The sequence below is a fragment of the Haematobia irritans genome, chromosome 2 (assembly GCF_050003625.1).
Source record: "Haematobia irritans isolate KBUSLIRL chromosome 2, ASM5000362v1, whole genome shotgun sequence".
Lineage (NCBI taxonomy): Eukaryota > Metazoa > Arthropoda > Insecta > Diptera > Muscidae > Haematobia > Haematobia irritans.
Window position 1 is genome coordinate 186,860,997 of NC_134398.1, and position 26,966 is coordinate 186,887,962.

A 26,966-nucleotide genomic window follows, 5' to 3' on the forward strand; every position below is an offset into this window, starting at 1 on the left:
GATTTACGAAATTTTCTCGAACGGAAAATTTTCTATGCAATTTTCTCTAAATACAAAATTTCTATGGAATTTTCCCTAAAGACAATTTTTTTTTAAAGTTCTCTACAGACAAAATTTCTTTGAAAATTTCTCTAAAGACAAAATTTCTATGAAATTTTCTCTAAGAACAAAATTTCTATGAAATTTTCTCTAAAGACAAAATTTCTATGAAATTTTCTCTAAAGACAACATTTTTATGAAATTTTCTCTAAAGACATCATTTCTATGTAATTTTCCTTAAAGACAATTTTTTTTTAAAGACAACATTTCTATGAAGGTTTCTCTAAAGATAAAATTTCTATGAAATTTTCTCTAAAGACAAAATTTTTATGAAATTTTCTCTAAAGACAAAATTTCTTTGAAATTTTCTCTAGAGACAAATTTCTTGAAATTTTCTCTACAGACAAAATTTCTATGAAGTTTTCTTTAAAGCCAAATTTTCTATGAAATTTTCTCTAAAGACAAAATTTCTATGAATTTTTCTCTAAATGCAAAAATTTTATGAAATTTTCTCTAAAGACAAAATTTCTATGAATTTTTCCCTAAATGCAAAAATTTTATGAAATTTTCTCTAAAGACAAAATTTTTTTTGAATTTTTCTCTAAAGACAAAATTTCTATGAAATTTTCTCTAAATACAACATTTCTATGAAATTTTCTCCTTTTGAGAAAATTTTGTCGTTAGAGAAAAATTCATAGAAATTTTGTCTTTAGAGAAAATTTCATAGAAATTTTGTCTTTAGAGAAAATTTTGTCGTTAGTGAAAAATTCATAGAAATTTTGTCTTTAGAGAAAATTTCATAGCAATTTTGTTCTTAGAGAAAATTTCATAGAAATTTTGTGTTTAGAGAAATTTTCAAAGAAATTTTGTCTGTAGAGAATTAAAAAAAAATTGTCTTTAGGGAAAATTGCATAGAAATTTTGTCTTCAGAGAAAATTTCATAGAAATTTTTCCGTTAGTGAAAATTTCGTAAATCTTTTTTAATTAGTGAAAATTTCGTAAAATGTGTTTCTTTAGAGAAAATTGCATATAAATATTGTCTGTAGAAAAAATTAAAAAAAATTTTGTCTTCAGAGAAAATTTCATAGAAATTTTTGTCTTTAGCGAAAAATTTCATAGAAATTTTGTATTTAGCAAAAATTTCACAGAAATTTTTCCTTTAGAGAAAAATTCATAGAAATTTTGTCTTTAGAGAAATTTCATAGACGTTTTGTCTTTAGCGAAAAATTTCATAGAAATTTTGTCTTTATCAAACATTTCATAGAAATTTTTCCTTTAGAGAAAAATTACATAGAAATTTTTCCTTTAGAGAAAAATTACATAAAAATTTTGTCTTTAGAGAAAATTTTGTAAAAATTTTGTCAAAATTTCATAGAAATTTTCTCTTTTGAGAAAATCTCATAAAAACTTTGTGTTTAGAGAAAATTTCATAAAAATTTTGTCTTTTGAGAAAATTTCATAGAAATTTTGTCTTTAAGGAAAATTTCTGTAGAAAAAATTTCATAGAAATTTGTCTTTTTCATCTCTTAAAAAACAAACTAAAACTCTTGTAATTTATTTAAAATTTTTAAACCTATTTTGTGCTAAATTTTGTTAAATCAAAATATATTTTTTCATTTTCTTTCAGATAAACACGCATTTATTTGAATGCCAGTTGCTGCAGATTGGAATATTTACTTAGAAGGAATAGAATTTAAATGGATGATTAACTGAAAAAGCAAAATTTGCATGCTAACGAAAACTAAAATTGAATAAACTAAGATCTCCCAGCTTTAGGGGAAAGCTTGAACCATTAATAAATATTTTCAAAAGCATTTGCTGCCAAAGCTACTACCGCGACTGAAGTTAGATGGCCAAATTGTGAGAGCACCTGTAAAATTAGGACACCAAACTACTAGCAACGAGAGGACTACGTAAAAGGGTGAAATTTTAATGGCATTTTGAAAACAATATAAAAAAAATTATATTTTTACAAAATTCCAAGTTCGTAAAAAATTATGATATTCGAAAAAGAATTTTTAAATTCTTTCGTAGAAAATTAATAACGTAATCTAAAATTAAACTCAAAATATCCAAATATACCGTGTTACGTGAACAAATATCATTATAGAGATCTCCACCTACAATCTCTTTGGAACCCGCAACCATTGTAGCAAACTTCATCGTTCATATGACGTCAAGTTTTATTGCGGCTATTAATCTTTTTGCCGCACTAACATCGTCGCAATTGTTATTTTCAATTGGTTTTATCGACACTCAATAATCGATTGCCTGAGGTAACAGCACCAACTGTTGCATTACCCTTCCCATTTAATACCAGGAATAACAGACATCTCGGCAGCAAAATGTTGGATGATGACAACAATGATTTGTTGGCTTCGGCTTCTGAAATACAGCGAAGTAAGTACAAAAAAAAATGAATATTATTACTAATACATTTACTCAATGCTATTATAACAACTACCACATTCTCTGAAGACAAAAAAATCTCAAAAAATTAATTTTTTCTCCAAAGAAAAAATTTCCATGAAATTTTCTCTAAAGAAAAAAATGTCTATGGAATTTTCTCTAAAGTAAAATGTCTAAAGAAAAATTGTTTTCTCTAAATGTGGGTATTACGTTCGAGTTTAGCCGCTAAAGTGAAAACTATCAGTAAAAACGGCATAAATTTATTTATACATATTTGTTGCAAATTTTATTATAACTTGATGGAGAATTGCCCAAAGCAAATTTTCACAAAATTTGTATTCCTTTCAATGGATTATTAAAGAAAAGTAATCGTGAAATAATGACGATTTTATCGGCTAAACTCGAACTTAATACCCACCTTAAAGAAAAAATTCTATGAAATTTCCTGTTTACTCTAACAAAAAAATTCTATGAAATTGTCACTAAAGACAAAATTTTTGTAAAATTTTCTCTAAAGAAAAAATTTCTATGAAATTTTATCCAAAGAAAAAATTTTCTCTAAAGAAAAAATGTCTATGACATTTTCTCTAAAGTAAAAATTTCTATGAAATTTTCGCTAAAAAAAACTTTCTATGAAATTTTTTCTAAAGAAAAAAATTCTGTATAATTTTCTTTAAAGAAAAAATCTATGAAATTTTCTCTAACAACAAAAAAATTCTATGAAACTTTATCTAAAGAAACAAATTATACAGAATTTTGTTCTTTAGAAAAAATTTCTGTATAATTTTCTCTAAAGAAAAAATCTATGAAATTTTCTCTACACGCAAAGAAAAAAAAACAAAACGTTTGGAAAACGTGTACCGAAAACGTTTTTCGTTTGTTAGAGTTTTTTGAATTGCTTCGAAAATTTTAAACTTTATCACCAAAAAAAAATTCGTTTGTTACAAAATTTTTATTTTTTCAATAAAAAAAGTTATTTTTGAAACAACAACACATCCATTTCGTTTATATCAAACACTGTTCTTTTCTGACTTTAGGTCTTTAATAAGACACATTTTACAGTTCAAAATTTAATATACTACGATGTAATGTAGAACATTTTTTCGGAATCTTCCGAAAATATCTGGAATATATGTAAAGAAAAAAAAAAAAAAAACTTTGGTCGAAGCAGGGATCGAACCCACGACCCTTGGCATGCAAGTCGGACGTAGCAACCACTGCACCACGGTGCCAAACTAAATGTTTTTTTCTCTTAAATAAACTTTGTTTATTCGGTTCGTGGGCGCCGCAAGCTATGCTATATAAATATAACTTATATGGACATTTATCTATTGATGACCATAACAGGTACATAGGTCAGTGCTTAGTGTGTTGGCTTACAAAGTGCATGGTCCGCGGTTCGATTCTCCGTCCAGGCGAAAGGTAAAAAAAATTTAAAAATTTGTAAAATCGTATAATTTCTTCTACATTGTTGGTATTACAGGAAAAGGTGTTAAGAACTAAAAAACATCGTGGATGTGAGAAAGATGTGAGGGAAAATGCAATTTTTTGTTGAGTTTGTCCTTATGAAATTGTTTTTACATCCTGGAAAAGAATAAACGTTTATCACAAAAAGTATATACTTTTCTCCCAAATACACATCCTTACAGCGAAAAGCAAATGAGAAACGAACTTTGTTTGTCTACAATTTCGTTTGGGAGGAAAGAATTATTTTTTTTTGCGTGTAAAGAAAAAATTTCCTCTAAAGAAAAAAATTCTATGAATTTTTCTCCAAGAAAAACATTGGAATATTCGCTAAAGAAAAAAAATCTACGACATTTCCCTTTTCTCTAAGGCAATCATTTCTATATTTTTTTTTCTCTAAAGAAAAATTGTTTTATGAAATTTTCTCTAAAGAAAAAATTTCTATACAATTTTCTCCAACGAAAAATTTTCTATGAAATTTTCTTTAAAGATAAAATTTCTATGAAATATTTTTTAAAGACAAAGTTTCTATGAAATTTTCTCAAAAAAAAAATCTATTAAATTTTATCTAAAAAAAAATTCTATGAAATTTTCTCTAAAGAAAAAAATTCTGTATAATTGTCTCTAAAGAAAAAATCTATGAAATTTTCTCTAAAGAAAAAATTTATGAAATTTTCTTTAAAGAAAAAAAAATTATGAATTTTCTTTAAAGAAAAAAATTTATGAATTTTCTCTAAAAAAACATTCTATAAAATTTTCGCTAAAGAAAAAATTTCAATTTCATTGTCACTAAAGACAATTTTTTGTGCAATTCTCTCTAAAGGAAAAAATTCTATGAAATTTCCTTTAAAAGAAAAATATCTATGAAATGTTGCTCTAAAGAAAAAGTTTCTATGAAATTTTCTTTATTTATTTATAGTTGATACAAAATTTATAGTAAATATAATATTAGTATAAAGATATAAAAAGCATTGACAACTGAGGCCATCAGCTAAGAAATTTTCTTTAAAGAAAATATTTCTATGACATTTTCTCTTAAAAAATTTTATTAAATTTTCTCTAAAGAAAACAATTTCTATGACATTTTCTTTAAAGTAAAAATTTCTCTAACAAAAAACTTTCTATAAAATTTTTTCTAAAGAAAAAAATTTTCTCTAAGGAAAAAATCTATGAAATTTTCTCTAACAAAAAAAAAATCTTTGAAATTTTCTCTAACAAAAAAAAATTCTATAAAATTGTGTCTAAAGAAACAATTTCTATGAAATTTTTTCTAAAATAAAAACTGTATATTTTCTCTAATGAAAAAATGTATGAAATTTTCTCTAAAGAAAAAATTTCTGTGAAATTTTTTCTAAAGAAAAATATTCTATGAATTTTCTCTAAAAAAAACATTCTATGAAATTTTCGGTAAAGAAAACATTTCTATGACATTTTCTTTTTCTCTAAAGCAACCATTTCTATGAAATTTTTTCTCTCCAAAGAAAAATTGTTTTATGAAATTTTTTCCAAAGAAAAAAATTCTATGAAATTTTCTTTAAAGATAAAATTTCTATGAAATATTCTTTAAAGACAAAGTTTCTATGAAATTTTCTCTAATGAAAAAAACTTCTATGAAAGCGTCTCTAAAATAAATTCGTTTATCTATTCTTTTATCTAAAGAAAAAAATTCTATGAAATTTTATCTAAAGAACAAATTTCTATGAAATATTCTCTATGAAATATGAGTTTTTTGCTGAAGAAAAAATGTCTATGAAAGTTTCTCTAACGAAAACATTTCTATAAAATTTTCTCTAAAGAACAAATTTCTATGAAATATTCTCTATGAAGTATGAGTCTTTGCTGAAGAAAAAAATTTCTATGAAATTTTTTCTAAAGAAAAAAATTTTATGAATTTTTTTTCTGAAGACAACATTTCTATGACATTTTTTCTGAAGACAAAATTTCTATGAAATTTTCTATGAAGTCAAAATTTCCATGAAATTTTTTCTGAAGACAACATTTCTATGACATTTTCTCTGAAGACAAAATTTCTATGAAATTTTTTATGAAGTTCATGAATTTTTTTCTGAATTTTTTTCTGAAAATTTCTATTAAATTTTCTCTAAAAAAAAAAATTCTATGAAATTTTCTCTAACGACAAAATATCAATACATTTTTTTCTGAAAAATAAAAGTATTGTTTATTTACTTTTAATGAGAAAAAAATTTTGTTTTCCTTCATTCTTCTCTCGGCGGTATTTATCTGATGCAACAGTTTATTTATTGATTTTTGAACGTTCCTTTATTATTCTCTTTGTCTATTAGCTTGCCGTCACTTGTTTGGTTTGTCTTTGATTATTTTTAATTAATTTCTTGCAATTTTCGTTTGTTGCTTGCCTTTTCATTTGAAACGGCATTTGTCGGCCGTATATGGATTGGATAATGATTTATTATTTCTAGGGAATTGAAAGCGGAAAAGGAAATTAGATATAGTATTAAGAATATGCCTTTTTGGTGTATAATTCTTATAAACAGAAAAATAAAAACGGTTCGTAATATGAAATACATTTTGAACTACACTTTTCTTTGTTATACTTACCACAAATTTAACATTTTATAATATTAAAAAACAAAATTAAATTTATATATATTAAAAAAATATAAACAGTTTATTGAAGAATGGACATGGTAAATTATTCCAAATTTGTTTTCAGTGTAAAAAACATTAAATCTCTTCGATATGCAAATTTTATTATATTTACAATCCTCGTAGGTAATAAATCTGTACCTAATGAAATTTATCTACACCTGAACCATAAATCCATAAATGCTTTTAAGCATTATCCAAAATTTATTTTATTGGCACAATTGTGTTACACCATTAACAAACCAAGTAAAAATATCCACGAGAGCTATGATTGATGGCTCTAGTCTTTATCTTCTCAATTTTTACCAACAACACAATGAAAATGAAATATTTTTCTGATATAATATGACCTAATGGTGGCGTGGCTGTATATGTACGTTTCGTAATAGCCCATATCCTTTTGATTCAATCTGCTGGATGGTTATTTATCCTCTTTAGTTTTCTCTTTGTATGACAGTTGAAGGAAGCTTAACACACACAACAGCAGCAACAAATGAGAGGAGAAATATGTCATAAACAGCAGGACATCATGTGGAAATTAATGAAGCAGGACATAATGCATGTTTTTCGTGGTTTTTCTCGTGATATTTTCCTCAAATTGCCCCTCCTTCCCCCAGAAATGATTGTAGCCCGTAAGGTTAAAAGTAAAACGACCACATAAACAGATTTTTTATGGTTGATATGCTCTTTGAAATAACATTAAATACAGACTATGGAATTAAGTTTACTCCTTATGATTTTAACACTAAAACACAGTACTCCATGCACTGAAACAAAAATATTGTCGTGAGCACAAATTATATGTTAATGAATGTAAATTTTCTATGCAATTTTCTCTAACGACAAAATTTCTACGAAATTTCTCTAACGACAAAAATTCGTTGAAATTTTCTTTAGCGAAAAAATTCCTACGACATTTTCTCTGCCGACAAAATTTCTATGAATTTTTCTCTAACAACAAAATTTCTATGAAATTTTCTCTAACGGCAAAATTTTTATAAAATTTTCACTAACGAAAAAATTTCTATGAAATTTTCACTAACGGCAAAATTTCTATGAAATTTTCTCTAACAACAAAATTTCTATGAAATTTTCTCTAACGACAATATTTCTATGAAATTTTCACTAACGAAAAAATTTCTATGAAATTTTCTCTACCGACAAAATTTCTATAAAATTTCTTTGGAGACAAAATTTCTATAAAATTTTCTTTAGAGACAAAATTTCTATAAAATTTTCTTTAGAGACAAAATTTCTATAAAATTTTCTTTAGAGACAAAATTTCTATAAAATTTTCTCCAACGACAAAATTTCTATAAAATTTTCTCTAAAGACAAAATTTCTATGAAATTTTCTCTAGCGACAAAATTTCTGTGAAATTTTCTCTAGCGACAAAATTTCTATGAAATTTTCTCTAGCGACAAAATTTCTATGAAATTTTCTCTAGCGACAAAATTTCTATGAAATTTTCTCTAGCGACAAAATTTCTATGAATTTTTCCCCAGCGACAAAATGTCTATGAAATTTTCTATAAAGACAAACTTTCTATGAAATTTTCTCTAACGACAAAATTTTTATGAAATTTTCTATGAAAACAAAATTTTTATGAAAACAAAATTTCTATGAAATATTCTCTGAAGGCTAAATTTCCATGAATTTTATGAAATTTTCTCTGAAGAAAAAATGTCTATGGACATTTTTTGTAAGACATAATTCCTATAAAATTTTCTCTAACCACAAAATTTCTATGAAATTTTCTCTAGCGACAAAAGTTCTATGAAATATTCTCTAACGATAAAATGTCTATGAAATTTTCTCTAACGATAAAATTCAATGAAATTTTCTCTAGCTACAAAATTTCTATGAAATTTTCTCTAGCGACAAAATGTCTATAAAATTTTCTCTAACGACAAAATTTCTATGAAATTTTCTCTAACGACAAAATTTTTATGAAATTTTCTATGAAAACAAAATTTTTATGAAGACAAAATGTCTATGAAATTTTCTCTGAAGGCTAAATTTCCATGAATTTTATGAAATTTTCTTTGAAGAGAAAATTTCTATGGACACTTTTTGTAAGACATAATTCCTATAAAATTTTCTCTAACGACAAAATTTCTATGAAATTTTTTCTAGAGACAAAATTTCTATGTAATTTTTTCTAAAGACAAAAATTTCTATGAAATTTTCTCCAACGACAAAATTTCTATGAAATTTTCTCTAGTGACAAAAGTTCTATGAAATATTCTCTAACGATAAAATTTCTATGAAATTTTCTCTACCGACAAAATTTCTATGAATATTTTTGGTAAGACATAATTCCTATGAATATTTTTGGTAAGACATAATTCCTATGAAATTTTCTCTAGAGACAAAATTTCTATGTAATTTTCTCTAGAGACAAAATTTCTATGAAATTTTTTCTAGAGAGAAAATTTTTATGAAATTTTTTCTAAAGACAAAAATTTCTATGAAATTTTCTCCAACGACAAAATTTCTATGTAATTTTCTCTAGCGACAAAAGTTCTATGAAATATTCTCTAACGATAAAATGTCTATGAAATTTTCTCTAATTTCTATGAAATTTTGTTGTTACGACAAAATGTCTATAAAGTTTTCTCTAGCGACAAAGTTTTTTTTATGAAATTTTCTCTTACGACAAAATTTCTATGAAATTTTCTCTTACGACAAAATTTCTATGAAATTCTCTCTAGTGACAAAATTTCTATGAAATTTTCTCTAAAGACAAAATTTCTATGAAATTTTCTCTAACGACAAGATTTCTAGAAATTTCCTCTAAAGACAAAATTTCTATGAAATTTTCTCTAACGACAAAATTTCTATGAAATATTCTCTAACGGCAAAATTTCTATGAAATTTTCTCTAACGACAAATTTCTATGAAATTTTCTCTAGCGACAAAATTTTTATTAAATTTTCTATGAAAACAAAATTTTTATGAAATTTTCTATGAAAAAAAAAAAAATTATGAAATTTTCAATGCAAACAAAATTTTTTGTGAAGACAAAATTTCTATGAAATTTTCTCTGAAGGCAAAATTTCCATGAATTTTAGGAAATTTTCTCCGAAGAAAAAATTTCTATGGACATTTTTTGTAAGACACAATTCCTATAAAATTTTCTCTAACGACAAAATTTCTATGAAATTTTTTCTATGAACATTTTTGGTAAGACATAATTCCTATAAAATTTTCTCCAACGACAAAATTTCTATGAAATTTTCTCTACCGACAAAATTTCTATGAAATTTTCTCCAACGACAAGATTTCTATGAAATTTTCTCTAACAATAAAATTTCTATGAAATTTTCTCCAACGACAAAATTTCTAAAAAATTTTCTCCAACGACAAAATTTCTATGAAATTTTCTCTTTGAAGAAACAAAAACTATTGCCGTGGGCACAAAGCACAAATTATGTTAAATTTGTTAAATTAAGTTAAATCAAAAGCCAATATTGTCGTTTTTTATTTAATTTTAGTCAATTCAATTTAGTTTTCTTAGTTATAAAATTTTATATGACCTACCCTTACACAATAATGTTAGATTTTCGATTTTCTTGTAATGAAATTATGCATTAACGTGCTTTGTACATAATCATCCAAAACCCACCATACTAAGGGTTTTTTTTCGATTTTAGTCTGGTCTTTGCTAAGTGTTTACGCGAGCGAATGTATGTTTTAAAACCAATTGTTTGGTGAACCATACTAAGAGGGCATCAGTATTGATTTTCTTTCTCATTTTCTGTTCAATTATTTGCCCCCAACAAAAACACTTAACACTTACGACGTTTATTCTATATTGTATAAGATTCAACAATCTAGTATTAAACTGAACAAATAGTTTAATCTATGAAGATAAAAGAAACGTTAAAAAATTAAATTTCATAATTTGCAAAATTTGTTATTTGAAGATAACAAAAATCATAACCTAGCAAATAATCAAATCATATCCACAGGTCCAATAAATATTCTCAGATTAAATCTTGTGATTTTTATACAAATGTAGTAAAAATATTCAAAATCATTGCTATGTTTGAAAGATCTATTGAAATTGTCTAATGATTGATGTAAAATCATATAAAAGCACCTTAGAGTTTGTAATAGTTTTTAAGGTAAAATTACGCCTAAAAGTATGCAAAGTTTTTATTTAATATTGGAAAGTTATTTTAAGCATTTTCTTCTATGTTAATAATAGAAAGCTAAAAATATTAAATTGAAAACCTTTCGAAATTTGTTTGTCCTCGAAGATGGCAAACGTCAATCAAGCATCTAATCAAAACTACAATCTACCATATTAAAAAAAAACATACAAACTCACAATAGACTTTGATTGAAATAACACGAAAATATAGATTTTACAGTTTTAAAAAAAAATTGTCAACATTTTATTTCCATAGAAAATTTTTGCAAAATTTTATTTCTATAGAAAATTTTGTCAAAATTTTTTTCTATAGAAAATTTTGTCCAAAAATTTATTTGTATAGAACATTTTGTCAAAATTTCATTTCTACAGAAAATTTTGTCAAAATTTTATTTCTATAGAAAATGTTTGCAAAATTTTATTTCTATAGATTTTTTTTTTCAAAATTTTATTTCTATAGAAAATTTTTGCAAACTTTTATTTCTATAGAAAATTTTTTCAAAATTTTGTTTCTATAGAAAATGTTTGCAAAATGTTATTTCTATAGAAAATTGTATCATAATTTTATTTCTTAGAAATTTTTGTCAAAATGTTATTTCTATAGAAAATTTTGTAATAACTTTATTTCTATAGAAAAATTTTGCAAAATTTTATTTCTATAGAAAATTTTTTATTTCTGTAGAAAATTTTGTCAACATTTTCTTTCCAACGAAAATTTTGTCAAAATTTTATTTCTGTAGAAAATTTTGTCAAAAATTTATTTCTATAGCAAATTTTGTCAAAATTTATTTCTATAGAAAATTGTTGTTTTTTTATACAAAATTTTATTGAAACTTGATGTCTATAGAAATTTGAAGTACCTCTTAATTGGTAAGGACTGTTTTTGTAAAATTTTCCAAAACATCTAGAATTTTACCAATCCTACCGAACAGAATTTTAGCATTTTTCAACTGCGACAACCGTGGTCTGTGTTCGAAAAAAATTCTCAGTTTAAAGGGTGATACGGTCAAAATTTGGTCAAGGGAAAACGCGTGTAAATCGGTGAAGTCGTTTATTTAAAAAATCAAATTAAATTTCTTTTTCAAGTTCAATTAGTATAAAATTCAGGAAAAATAATACACCTGCCATCAGATTTTGTACAGCCACCTTGTCCACCTTCTTCGCCGCAGAAAGCCAGTTTGCCTTGAACTGCTGCTCGTCCTTAGCGATTTTTTTTGTCTTCTTTAAGTTCCGCTTGACAATAGCCGAGTATTTCTCAATTGGGCGGAGATCTGGCGTGTTGGGAGGGTTCTTGTCCTTGGGAACCACCTGCACGTTGTTGGCGGCGTACCACTCCATGGCCTTTTTACCGTAATGGCAAGATGCCAAATCCGGCCAAAACAGTACGGAACAACCGTGTTTCTTCAGGAAAGGCAGCAGACGTTTATTCAAAAACACTCTTTCACGTAAATTTCTTGGTTGACAGTCCCGGAAGCTATGAAAATGATGCTTTTCAAGCCACAGGTACAGATGGCTTGCCAAACCAGATATTTCTTTGCGAACTTTGACAGTTTTATGTGCTTGAAAATATCTGCTACATTTCCCCTTCCTTTTGCCGTATAAAACTCCTGTCCCGGAAGCTGCTTGTAGTCGGCTTTGAGGTAGGTTTCGTCGTCCATTACCACGCAGTCAAACTTCGTCAGCATCGTCGTGTACAGCCTCCGGGATCGCGCTTTGGCCGTCGTATTTTGATTATCATCGCGATTTGGAGTCACAACCTTCTTGTAAGTCGATAGTCCGGCTCGCTTTTTTGGCTCGATGCACGGTTGTAGATGATACACCCAGCTTATTTGCAGCATCTCGGAGAGAGAGGTTAGGGTTTCGCTTGAAACTACCGGCAACTCTCTTTGTCGTCTCAGCGGCTTCCGGTTTTCGATTTCCCCCCGATCCAACTTCCTGGCTGTCGACAAACGTTCCCCAAACACTTTAATTACATTTGTAACGGTTGATTTGGCAACTTTTAGCGATTTTGCCAGCTTTGCGTGCGAGTAGCTCGAATTTTCGCGATGCGCGAGCAAAATTTTGATACGCTGCTCTTCTTGCTTGGACGGTATTTTGACAACTGAAGAGTGAATTCCAAAATCAAAATAGGAGCAACATTCTACACACACACCTTCAAAATGAGGGGTGTTCAGGGTTTTTAAATGCAAAATTGAAAGAAATACGTCAAGTTTATATTGAAAAAATTTTGAACGTATCACCCTTTAAACTTGTTTTTTTATTTTTTGTCCCCAATGAACTTTGTTTGGTTTGAAAGGAGCAATAAGAGAATACTACATCGGTGTAAAAGTTCGATGCCGAGGAAAGAAATTTTTTGTTGTGTGTCCAGATGGGACTATAATTTTTCCGTCTCTTTCTCAAATCAGGCCTGTGGGGCCCTGCGATATTTGAAAATGTTATAATACCAAATGATTTAGATTAGATTAACTTTTAAAATGAAAAACATTGCATACTTTTGGGAGCAACAACCTTAATAAACTTGTTTTTAATGCATGATTTTATATATGTTCACCTTTCACCTAAATGTATGCTAATCCCAAATTCAGTTTTTTTCCTTGATTTTAAAAATAATATTTTTTATTTCAAATTATTTGTAATCCCTTCAATTTGTAAGATTTTTTTGTATTTACTTTTAAATCTTAATATTTATTATCAAAAATTTAATCACCGACAAACAGAATGAGGTGATCAACCTTAAAGCCATTGTAAATAGAAAACTTGCTATGACACCTCACATTTTTGTTTGTTTTGTTTTTCCATATTCAAAGAAAATTTGGGGTTAAATGTTATCGATTGGGTTGCCAAGAGAATGTGGCCGTATTTGTTAATAATAAATAATAAGACAACAAAAACCAATATATGAGCATATTCTAAGGCTGATGAATAGTTGTGGCCTACTATTAGGGGCTTTTTTTATGACAAGCCCTTTGGCAATTGATTGATGTTAACTTCCCATTATTTGACAGGTGGCAAGTGAAAGTGACATAATTAGAATAACCAGAAATAATAGAAAATTGAAAGAAGTCATGGAATATCACCGATAGAATAATAAATAAGCATAATAAATAAGGGAACACAAAAGTTCAACAAAATCTTTAATGATACCATACATCACATCAATACTCGAACCAACCATGTCTGCAAGTAAAAATAGAACTTGGGAAACTTAAGCAAATGTTGTTGTCTAAGCCAATAGAACCAGACGGAATATTTGCTATTGAGTAGGGAAGAAGGAAAAGTGTAAAGTCAATTATTAGAAATTCAACAATGAGTTCTAGTTTCTTCTATTTTATTTTTTATGAACCAAAAATGTGTATATGCCTAGTGCACAGAGTTCTTTTGCCTGGGAAAGGAAAATTTATGTAAATCGTTGAAAATTAAAACGTTTAGTTTTTTCAATTGGGGCGTAAACTAAAGCGATTATAGGGAATTTGTTCGAACAATTGCAACATACTCGTAAGCTTATATTATTAAGTAATGCGTAAAATTTTGTTTAGAAGCCTAGATTTTAGGAACATTTAGAGTTATCAGTTAAATTTAGCCCAAGAATATGCAATAAATTTTAGACTTTCTGAAATGAGAGCCTACGGGTATGCAATATATTTCAATTTTTCTGAGAAGAGAGCCTAATAGTATGCAATAGTTTTTAGTGTTTCTTTCTACTAAAGAAAAAAAAACAAGTCTTGGAAAATATGTAATTGATTTTAGACTTTTAGAGATGCGAGCCTATGAACTAGATTATAGTCTTCCTCTCTCCTAAAGAAGTTTTTTCTTTTGTGTTGAAGATTTTTCTTTTTGTAATTTAAATCTATTTTTAAATTTAAATTAATGTAAAATTTTCTCTATAATTATTGATTAGATGGTGTATATAACCCCTTCGATATTCACATAGAATAGTTTATATTTTTCTAAACTAAGTAAATTTTGCTTAAATAAAATGTGTCTGTCTTAGCATAGCGCTAAAGATATTTTAACAATTTTTAACTCCAATTTTTATACCCTCCACCATAGGATGGGGGTATATTAACTTTGTCATTACGTTTGTAATACATCGAAATATTGTTCTAAAACCCCATACAGTATATATATTCTGGGTCGTGGTGAAATTCTAAGTCGATCTAAGCATGTCCGTCCGTCTGTTGAAATCACGCTAACTTCCGAACGAAACAAGCTATCCACTTGAAAATTGGCATAAGTAGTTGTTATTGATGTAGGTCGGATGGTATTGCAAATGGGCCATATTGGACCACTTTTACGTATAGCCCCCATATAAACCGATCCCCAGATTTGACCTCCGAAGTTTCTTGGAGGAGCAAAATTCATACAATCCGGTTGAAATTATATAAAGCCTCCATATAAATCCATCCCCAGATTTGACCTCCGAAACCTCTTGGAGGAGAAAAATTCACCCGATCCGGTTGAAATTTGGTACGTGGTGTTAGTAATAATAATAACTAATAACCATGCGCAAATTAGTCTATATCGATCTATAGTTATAAAGGGTGATTTGTTAAGAGCTTGATAACTTTTTTTTAAAAAAAACGCATAAAATTTGCAAAATCTCATCGGTTCTTTATTTGAAACGTTAGATTGGTCCATGACATTTACTTTTTGAAGATAATTTCATTTAAATGTTGACCGCGGCTGCGTCTTAGGTGGTCCATTCGGAAAGTCCAATTTTGGGCAACTTTTTCGAGCATTTCGGCCGGAATAGCCCGAATTTCTTCGGAAATGTTGTCTTCCAAAGCTGGAATAGTTGCTGGCTTATTTCTGTAGACTTTAGACTTGACGTAGCCCCACAAAAAATAGTCTAAAGGCGTCAAATCGCATGATCTTGGTGGCCAACTTACCGGTCCATTTCTTGAGATGAATTGTTCTCCGAAGTTTTCCCTCAAAATGGCCATAGAATCGCGAGCTGTGTGGCATGTAGCGCCATCTTGTTGAAACCACATGTCAACCAAGTTCAGTTCTTCCATTTTTGGCAACAAAAAGTTTGTTAGCATCGAACGATAGCGATCGCCATTCACCGTAACGTTGCGTCCAACAGCATCTTTGAAAAAATACGGTCCAATGATTCCACCAGCGAACAAACCACACCAAACAGTGCATTTTTCGGGATGCATGGGCAGTTCTTGAACGGCTTCTGGTTGCTCTTCACTCCAAATGCGGCAATTTTGCTTATTTACGTAGCCATTCAACCAGAAATGAGCCTCATCGCTGAACAAAATTTGTCGATAAAAAAGCGGATTTTCTGCCAACTTTTCTAGGGCCCATTCACTGAAAATTCGACGTTGTGGCAGATCGTAAGTCTATTCATGATGAAATGTCAAAGCATACTGAGCATCTTTCTCTTTGACACCATGTCTGAAATCCCACGTGATCTGTCAAATACTAATGCATGAAAATCCTAACCTCAAAAGAATCACCATTTATATTGCCGATCCCCAATCACACAAAAATTGGTGCATATCGCAAAATTAATTTCTATAGAAAATTTTGTCAAATTTTTATTTCTATAGAAAATTTTGTAAAAATTTGATTTCTGTAGAAAATTTTGTCAAAATTTGATTTCTGTAGAAAATTTTGTCAAAATTTTATTTCTATAGAAAATTTTCTCAAAATTTTATGTCTAACATATAGAAAATTTTGTAAAAATTTTATTTCTATAGAAAATTTTGTCAAAATTTCATTTTTATAGAAATTTTTGTCAAAATTTTATTTCTATAGAAAATTTTGTCAAAATTTTATTTCTATAGATCCTTTTGTCAAAATTTTATTTCTATAGAAAATTTTGTCAACATTTTGTCAAAATTTTATTTCCATTTGTTTTGTTTTGTTATTGTTGGTTTTGTTCTTTAAGCATTGTTGTTGTTTTTTATTTCAGCTTAAAACCATACATTGACTAAACTACAAGAGTAGCTTAACCAACAGAGGAAAAGAATGTTTGTCAAATTTATTTGGGCAAAGCCCTATAGACTGCAAGATGGTTGGATGGACGCACGTTTCGGAATTACCACATTCCTCATCAGCATCCTCTACTTGCAGCAAAACTATCAACCAATTATCAGAATAAATTCAGGCAGTTTATTAAACCCAACAAAAACCACACTTGAACCCTCCGAAAAAAGGTTTTACATTGATAGCCGGCTTATGCCGAAATAAATTCGAAACAAACATATCTCTTTTCCTATGCCACTGTCAAATCATCGATTTGAATTCACATGGCTGGGTTTATTCTGAGCGTGCCTCCTCTTCTTTTTCCATTTGTTTTGTTTTGTTATTGTTGGTTTTGTTCTTTAAGCATTGTTGTTGTTTTTTATTTCAGTTATTACATTGACTAAACTACAAGAGTAGCTTAACCAACAGAGGAAAAGAATGTTTGTCAAATTTATTTGGGCAAAGCCCTATAGACTGCAAGATGGTTGGATGGACGCACGTTTCGGAATTACCACATTCCTCATCAGCATCCTCTACTTGCAGCAAAACTATCAACCAATTATCAGAATAAATTCAGGCAGTTTATTAAACCCAACAAAAACCACACTTGAACCCTCCGAATTTATGTTTGTTTTGAATTTATTTCGGCATAAGCCGGCTATCAATGTAAAACCTTTTTTCGGAGGGTTCAAGTGTGGTTTTTGTTGGGTTTAATAAACTGCCTGAATTTATTCTGATAATTGGTTGATAGTTTTGCTGCAAGTAGAGGATGCTGATGAGGAATGTGGTAATTCCGAAACGTGCGTCCATCCAACCATCTTGCAGTCTATAGGGCTTTGCCCAAATAAATTTGACAAACATTCTTTTCCTCTGTTGGTTAAGCTACTCTTGTAGTTTAGTCAATGTATGGTTTTAAGCTGAAATAAAAAACAACAACAAAATTTTATTTCTATAGAAAATTTTGTCAAAATTTTATTTCTATAGATCCTTTTGTCAAAATTTTATTTCTATAGATAATTTTGTCAAAATTTTATGTCCATAGAAAATGTTGTCAAAATTTTATTTCTATATACAATTTTGTCAAAATTTTATTTCTATAGAAAATGTTGTCCAAATTTGATTTCTATAGAAAATTTTGTCAAAATTTTATTTCCATAAAAAATGTTGTCAAAATTTTATTTCTATAGAAAAATTTGTGAAGATTTTATTTCTATAGAAAACTTTGTCAAGATTTTATTTCTATTGAAAAATTTGTCAAGATTTTATTTCTATTGAATATTTTGTCAAAATTTTATTTCTGAAGAAAATTTTGTCAAAATTTTATTTCTATAGAAAATTTTGCCAAAATTTTATTTCTATAGAAAATTTTGTCAAAATTTTATGTCTATAGAAAATTTTGTCAAAATTTTATTTCTATAGAAAATTTTGTCAAAATTTTATTTCTATAGAAAATTTTGTCAAAATTTTATTTCTATAGAAAATTTAGTCAAAATTTTATTTCAATACAAGATTTTGTCAAGATTTTATTTCTATAGAAAATTTTGTTCTATTTTTTTTTATAGAAAATTTTGTCAAAATTTATTTTCAATAGAGAATTTTGTAAAAATTTTATTTCTATAGAACATTTTGTCAAAATTTTATTTCTATAGAAAATTTTGTCAAAATTTTATTTCTAACATATGGAAAATTTTGTAAAAATTTTATTTCTATGGAAAATTTTGTCAAAATTTTATTTCTATAGAAAATTTTGTAAAAAATTTATTTCTATGGAAAATTTTGTCAAAATTTTATTTCTATAGAAAATTTTATCAAAATTTTATTTCTATAGAAAAATTTGTCAAAATTTTATTTCTATAAAAAATTTTGTTAAAATTTTATTTCTATAAAAAAGTTGTCAAAATTTTATGTCTATCGAAGATTTTGTCAAAATTTTATTTCTATAGAAAAATTTGTGAAGATTTTATTTCTATAGACAAATTTTTCAAGATTTTATTTCTATAGAAAATTTTGTCAAAATTTTATTTCTATAGAAAATTTTTCAAAATTTTATTTCTATAGAAAATTTTGTCAAAATTTTATAACTAAAGAAAATTTTGTCAATATTTTATTTCTATAGAAAATTTTGTGAAGATTTTATTTCTATAGAAAAAATTTTCAAGATTTTATTTCTATAGAAAATTTTGTCAAAATTTTATTTCTATAGAAAATTTTGTAAAGATTTTATTTCAATACAAAATTTTGTCAAAATTGTATTTCTGTAGAGAATTTTTCCAAGATTTTATTTCTATAGCAAATTTTGTCAAAAATTTATTTCTAAGAAAATTTTGTCAAAATTTTATTTCTGTAGAAAATTTTGTCAAAATTTTATGTCTGAAGAAAATTTTGTCAAAATGTTATTTCAATACAAAATTTTATTTCTATAGAAAAATTTGTGAAGATTTTATTTCTATAGAAAAATTTGTCAAGATTTTATTTCTATAGAAAATTTTGTCAAAATTTTAATTCTATACAAAATTTTGTTTTAATTTTTTTTTATAGAAAATTTTTGCAAAATTTTTTTTTCTATAGAAAATTTTGTTAAGATTTTATTTCTATAGAACATTTGTGAAACTGAATTATATACGTATTTAATCGGCCTTATTTGCCGTTTAATATATGCCATCGGTTTTACCGCAACCCAAGTTACTCGATTGTGGTCTTTAGTAGAAGTTTCTATGCAATCCATGGTGGAGGGTACATAAGATTCAGTCTGGCCGTATATACTTGTTTTCCTTCAAATTATAAAATTAAAAAAAAAATAGAAAAAAAATATTGTTTAATAAATTCTCTTCAATTTGACAAAATGTATGAAATTAATGTTACAGTTATTAAAATATTTTAGTTAAAATTTTCTAAAATCAACCTACACATTCTTTCATTTATTTGTGGATGTAATTTAACTTTAACAGCAATTTAAAGAGTTTTGTTTTCCTTTGCCTTGGACTTGAAATAGCCAGAATTTGTTATGAAGTTGTTTTACCATGTATTTAGTGGCTCGAAAAGACAAATTATTGCATATATTTAGGAGATTTTTTATAGAGAATTGCCAATAAAAAGTAGTATATATTTAGAGGTGGAAGAACTATTGCATATCTTAAGGCTCAATTTCATATAGTATTGTCAAAGTTTGACATTCATATAAAAATGTTGTAGAAATTTGAAATTTGCTAAATTTATATTTTATGATTTTTAAATTAAACAATATATTGTTGCAATAATCTGCCGAAAATTTGTTTTGTAGAAGATGGTAATTGTATTAATGGTTTCCCTAAATTTCTTTTTTTAATTTAAATTAAATGCTCTTTATTTCTTACTTTTGCTTTTGCAGATCTTTGTTTTTATAATAAATAAATTTTTTTTCTTATCTCTTATCTCTTGTGAAAACGGTTAAATTCTTTTACGTCTAAATTCCCTAATATGCAAATTAATCAAAAAATCTAAAAAAAAAAACTTTTTTTTACATGCTTTTACATAAGCCTTTTTATATGCAACATATTTTGTTTCACGAAAATGTATGCTAATCCCAAATTCTTTGTCTTTGTTAATTTTATTTTTTTATTTTCTATCAAATTATTTGTAACACATAAAATTTTTTAAACTTTTATTAAAAAACTATTAAATATATTAAGGAGAATTTTTATACAGAATTGCCGCATTGCTGAAAAGTGATGTCGTTTTTTAAGCAGCATACTTTTAGCGGCCAAAAAAACTATTGTATTTTAATGTCGAACTTCATATAATATTGTCGAGATTTTTTTTATTCATAAACTTTTTTTTTCATAAATTATGTAGGAATTTGACACCAAATATTTTTGCTATTTTTTTTAATGTTTGTTTAATAATTTATATTATTTTCTGGAATTTTTATCCGACAATTAGTTTTATGGAAGATGGTAATTAATTTAGTGGTTTCCTTAAAACTTTTTCTTAAACAAATTGGCTTGTAAATTCAAAGTTAGTTTCGTATTATTTTTTAGTTTTACATTTGTAAATTTTTTGTTTCTTTTTTTTGCGAACTTGTAAAACTTTTCATAATACATTTTTCGTTCTCCACAATCGGCGCAACCCCTTTTTACCCACCGAATATAACCTTTTTATACTTTCGATAAAAAATTTTTTTTTTATAGAATACAAAAATTACTCCTCCCTTTCTCCCTTCACCTTCTTCTACAGACGCTCTCATGTTTTTGATACAAGTGCCAATGTCGCGTTTTGTTTCCATACAATCGTTGTGTAAAATTTATGTGTATTTTCAATGTCCAAGAAAGTAGAATTGCCATTTTCGAATTTCGAAAATTTGAAAGTTGTGCTGGATTGTGCTAGGTTTGTGCCGATTTGTGCTGCAATTTGTTTTTTTAAATTTTATCAAATAGCCGAGATATTTCGAAAAAACTTTTTTCAACAAAATTTTTGCCAGAATCGCCATTTTCGAAATTCGACATTTTGACAGTTGTGCTGAGTTGTGCTAGCCGAGTACATTATTGTGCCGTTTAAATAAAAATTCTATCTCTTATAGTTTTCGAGAAATTCTAAAATTTCGAAAAATTTCCAGAATCGCCATTTTCGAATTTCGAAAATTTTAATATTGTATTAAACCGTTATCGACTTGTGCTAAGTTGTGCCGTTGAGATCACCTTTCTATCTCAAGCCGTTTCCGAGAAACAGCCAAATTAAATTTTTAAAAAAGTTCAAAAATATGTGTTTGAAAAACGCCAAAATTTAAATTTTCGAATTTCAAAAAACTTAATGTTGTACCAATTTGTGCTAGTTCAGTACTCATTTGTGCCGTTCGAATCAACTTTCTATCTCAAACCGTTTTGGAGATATTCGTAAAAACTTTTTTTAAAAAATGCCAATTTATGATTGAAAATAGTCAAAATTTAAAATTTTCGAATTTCAAAAAACTGAACGTTGTGCCAATTTGTGCTAGGTTAGTACTCATTTGTGCCGTTTGAATCAACTTTCTATCTCAAACCGTTTTGGAGATATTCGCAAAAACTTTTTTTTAAAAAATGCCAATTTATGATTGAAAATAGTCAAAATTTAAAATTTTCGAATTTCAAAAAACTGAACGTTGTGCCAATTTGTGCTAGGTTAGTACTCATTTGTGCCGTTTGAATCAACTTTCTATCTCAAACCGTTTTGGAGATATTCTCAAAAACTTTTTTTAAAAAATGCCAATTTATGCCAAAATAGTCAAAATTTAAAATTTTCGAATTTCAAAAAACTGAACGTTGTGCCAATTTGTGCTAGGTTAGTACTCATTTGTGCCGTTTGAATCAACTTTCCATCTCAAACCGTTTTGGAGATATTCGCAAAAACTTTTTTTAAAAAATGCCAATTTATGATTGAAAATAGTCAAAATTTAAAATTTTCGAATTTCAAAAAACTGAACGTTGTGCCAATTTGTGCTAGGTTAGTACTCATTTGTGCCGTTTGAATCAACTTTCCATCTCAAACCGTCTTGGAGATATTCGCAAAAACTTTTTTTAAAAAATGCCAATTTATGATTGAAAATAGTCAAAATTTAAAATTTTCGGATTTCAAAAAACTGAACGTTGTGCCAATTTGTGCTAGGTTAGTACTCATTTGTGCCGTTTGAATCAACTTTCTATCTCAAACCGTTTTGGAGATATTCGCAAAAACTTTTTTTTAAAAAATGCCAATTTATGATTGAAAATAGTCAAAATTTAAAATTTTCGAATTTCAAAAAACTGAACGTTGTGCCAATTTGTGCTAGGTTAGTACTCATTTGTGCCGTTTGAATCAACTTTCTATCTCAAACCGTTTTGGAGATATTCGCAAAAACTTTTTTTTAAAAAATGCCAATTTATGCCAAAATAGTCAAAATTTAAAATTTTCGAATTTCAAAAAACTGAACGTTGTGCCAATTTGTGCTAGGTTAGTACTCATTTGTGCCGTTTGAATCAACTTTCCATCTCAAACCGTTTTGGAGATATTCGCAAAAACTTTTTTTAAAAAATGCCAATTTATGATTGAAAATAGTCAAAATTTAAAATTTTCGAATTTCAAAAAACTGAACGTTGTGCCAATTTGTGCTAGGTTAGTACTCATTTGTGCCGTTTGAATCAACTTTCTATCTCAAACCGTTTTGGAGATATTCGCAAAAACTTTTTTTAAAAAATGCCAATTTATGCCAAAATAGTCAAAATTTAAAAATTTCGAATTTCAAAAAACTGAACGTTGTGCAAATTTGTGCTAGGTTAGTACTCATTTGTGCCGTTTGAATCAACTTTCCATCTCAAACCGTTTTGGAGATATTCGCAAAAACTTTTTTTAAAAAATGCCAATTTATGCCAAAATAGTCAAAATTTAAAATTTTCGAATTTCAAAAAACTGAACGTTGTGCCAATTTGTGCTAGGTTAGTACTCATTTGTGCCGTTTGAATCAACTTTCCATCTCAAACCGTTTTGGAGATATTCGCAAAAACTTTTTTTAAAAAATGCCAATTTATGATTGAAAATAGTCAAAATTTAAAATTTTCGAATTTCAAAAAACTGAACGTTGTGCCAATTTGTGCTAGGTTAGTACTCATTTGTGCCGTTTGAATCAACTTTCTATCTCAAACCGTTTTGGAGATATTCGCAAAAACTTTTTTTAAAAAATGCCAATTTATGCCAAAATAGTCAAAATTTAAAATTTTCGAATTTCAAAAAACTGAAAGTTTTTGCGAATATCTCCAAAACGGTTTGAGATAGAAAGTTGATTCAAACGGCACAAATGAGTACTAACCTAGCACAAATTGGCACAACGTTCAGTTTTTTGAAATTCGAAAATTTTAAATTTTGACTATTTTCAATCATAAATTGGCATTTTTTAAAAAAAGTTTTTGCGAATATCTCCAAAACGGTTTGAGATGGAAAGTTGATTCAAACGGCACAAATGAGTACTAACCTAGCACAAATTAGCACAACGTTCAGTTTTTTGAAATTCGAAAATTTTAAATTTTGACTATTTTCAATCATAAATTGGCATTTTTTAAAAAAAGTTTTTGCGAATATCTCCAAAACGGTTTGAGATGGAAAGTTGATTCAAACGGCACAAATGAGTACTAACCTAGCACAAATTGGCACAACGTTCAGTTTTTTGAAATTCGAAAATTTTAAATTTTGACTATTTTCAATCATAAATTGGCATTTTTAAAAAAAAAGTTTTTGCGAATATCTCCAAAACGGTTTGAGATAGAAAGTTGATTCGAACGGCACAAATGAGTACTGAACTAGCACAAATTGGCACAACATTAAGTTTTTTGAAATTCGAAAATTTAAATTTTGGCGTTTTTCAAACACATATTTTTGAAATTTTTTAAAAATTTAATTTGGCTGTTTCTCGGAAACGGCTTGAGATAGAAAGGTGATCTCAACGGCACAACTTAGCACAAGTCGATAACGGTTTAATACAATATTAAAATTTTCGAAATTCGAAAATGGCGATTCTGGAAATTTTTCGAAATTTTAGAATTTCTCGAAAACTATAAGAGATAGAATTTTTATTTAAACGGCACAATAATGTACTCGGCTAGCACAACTCAGCACAACTGTCAAAATGTCGAATTTCGAAAATGGCGATTCTGGCAAAAATTTTGTTGAAAAAAGTTTTTTTCGAAATATCTCGGCTATTTGATAAAATTTAAAAAAAACAAATTGCAGCACAAATCGGCACAAACCTGGCACAATCCAGCACAACTTTCAAATTTTCGAAATTCGAAAATGGCAATTCTACTTTCTTGGACATGTATTTTCATATAGTAGTTTCCAATAAATTTTATTTGATTCACGTTCACGTTTAACAAGAGGAGTACTTTATGCCTGAGTAGGTGGAAGATGGTACTACAAGCAAATATGTATATGGATTTTACATCAACGTTGTTATTAGGTTTCTTCCAAGCGTGTGAGTTGTTGTAATAGTACATCAACTATAGCAAAAAAACTATTCGATACAAGGAAAAATTGACGATAAATATAGGTGCACTTTTATAATGCACACGTATTATAACTAAAACGTATTTATTATGTAGTTTGAAATGTAAAACTGAAATCCTTATTTTTAAATTGAAGTCAATATTCAATACACGTCTATGCATTCGAGCATGTAGTTCATGGTGTTGTGTTTCCGAAAAAAATTAAAAAATTTATTAAAAATTTTTTCCATAAGAAAGATGTTGTCAAAATTTTTTTCGATAAGAAAATTTTATTCAAAATTTTTTCCATAAGAAAATTTTGTCAAAATTTTATTTCTATCGAAAATCTTGCCAAATTTAATTTCTATCGAAAACTTTGACAAATTTGTTTCTATAGAAAATTTTGCCAAAATTTTATTTCTATAGAAAATTTTCTCGAACTTTTATTTCTATAGAAAATTTGTCAAAATTTTATTTCTATAGAAAATTTTGTCAAAATTTTATTTCTATAGAAAGTCTTGTAAAAATTCTACTTCTATAGAAAATTTTGTCAAAAATTTATTTTTATAGAAAATTTTCTCGAACGTTTATTTCTATAGACACTTTTCTCGAACTTTTATTTCTATAGAAAATTTTATTTCTATAGAAAAATTTGTCAAAATTTTATTTCTATAAAAAAATTTCTGCAAAATTTTGTTTGTATAGAAAATTTTGTCACAATTTTGTTTGTATAGAAAATTTTGTCAAAATGTTGTTTCTATAGAAAATGTCAAAATTTTATTTTGTCAAAATTTTATTTCTATAGAAAATTTTGTCAAAATTTTATTTCTATAGAAAATTTTGTCAAAATTTTATTTCTATAGAAAATTTTGTCAAAATTTTATTTCTATAGAAAATTTTGTCAAAATTTTATTTCTATAGAAAGTCTTGTAAAAATTCTATTTCTATAGAAAATTTTGTCAAAAATTAATTTTTATAGAAAATTTTCTCGAACTTTTATTTCTATAGAAACTTTTCTCGAACTTTTATTTCTATAGAAAATTTTGTCAAAATTTTATTTCTATAAAAAAATTTCTGCAAAATTTTGTTTGTATAGAAAATTTTGTCAAAATTTTGTTTGTATAGAAAATTTTGTCAAAATTTTGTTTGTATAGAAAATTTTGTCAAAATTTTGTTTCTATAGAAAATGTCAAAATTTTATTTTGTCAAAATTTTATTTCTATAGAAAATTTTGTCAAAATTTTATTTCTATAGAAAATTTTGTCAAAATTTTATTTCTATAGAAAATTTTGTCAAAATTTTTTTTCTATAGAAAATTTTGTCAAAATTTTATTTCTATAGAAAGTCTTGTAAAAATTCTATTTCTATAGAAAATTTTGTCAAAAATTAATTTTTATAGAAAATTTTCTCGAACTTTTATTTCTATAGAAAATTTTGTCAAAATTTTATTTCTATAGAAAATTTTGTCAAAATTTTATTTCTATAAAAAAAATTTCTGCAAAATTTTGTTTGTATAGAAAATTTTGTTAAAAATTTGTTTGTGCAGAAAATTTTGTCAAAATGTTGTTTCTGTAGAAATTTTGTCAAAATTATATTTCTATAGAAAATTTTGTCAAAATTTTATTTCTATAGAAAATCTTGTCAAAATTTTATTTCTATAGAAAATTTTGTCATAATTTGATTTCTATAGAAAATTTTGTCAGAATTTTATTTCTATAGAAAATTTTGTCAAAATTTTATTTCTATAAAAAAATTTCTGCAAAATTTCTTTTCTATAGAAAATTTTGTCCAAACAACAAATATGATTGAAGTACGAATCAACAATAAAAAACAAAACACACATTTTATTCCTATAGAAAATTTTGTCAAAATTTCTAAAGAAAATTTTGTCTACATTTTATTTCTATAGAAAATCTATTAAATACTAGTTATATAGATTTTTTTTTTTTAATTTTATTTCTTCAGAAAATTATTACAAAAATTTTATTTGTTTAGAAAATTTTTTAAAAATTGTATTTCTACAGAAAATTATTAGCAAAATTTGATTTCTATAGAAAATTTTCTTAAAATTTTGTCAATTTTTTATTTCTACAGAAAATTTTGTTAAAATTTTATTTCTATAGAAAATTTTGTCAAAATTTTATTTCTAAAGAAAATTTTGTTAAAATGTTATTTCTATAGAATTTTTTTTTTAATTTTATTTCTATAGAAATTTTTTTTTAAATTTTAATTTCTATAGAAAATTTTGTTAAATTTTATTTCTATATAAAATTGCGTCAATTTTTTTATAGAAAATGTTGCCAAAATTTTATTTCCATAGAAAATTTTGTCAA

The 26,966-nt window shown here is 26.6% G+C and overlaps 1 protein-coding gene across 4 annotated transcripts in view; it reads left to right on the forward strand.

Moving 5' to 3' along the window:
* Cdc14 (cell division cycle protein 14) overlaps positions 1 to 26,966 on the forward strand; it is a 193,370-nt gene that overhangs the window by 134,444 nt on the left and 31,960 nt on the right. For all 4 annotated transcript variants that reach the window (XM_075297033.1, XM_075297032.1, XM_075297035.1 and 1 more), the window contains one exon: positions 1,667 to 2,439. In XM_075297033.1, coding sequence (XP_075153148.1) covers positions 2,385 to 2,439 — 55 coding nt within the window. In that variant the 5' untranslated portion in view covers positions 1,667 to 2,384. The remainder of the gene's footprint in view (positions 1 to 1,666; positions 2,440 to 26,966) is intronic.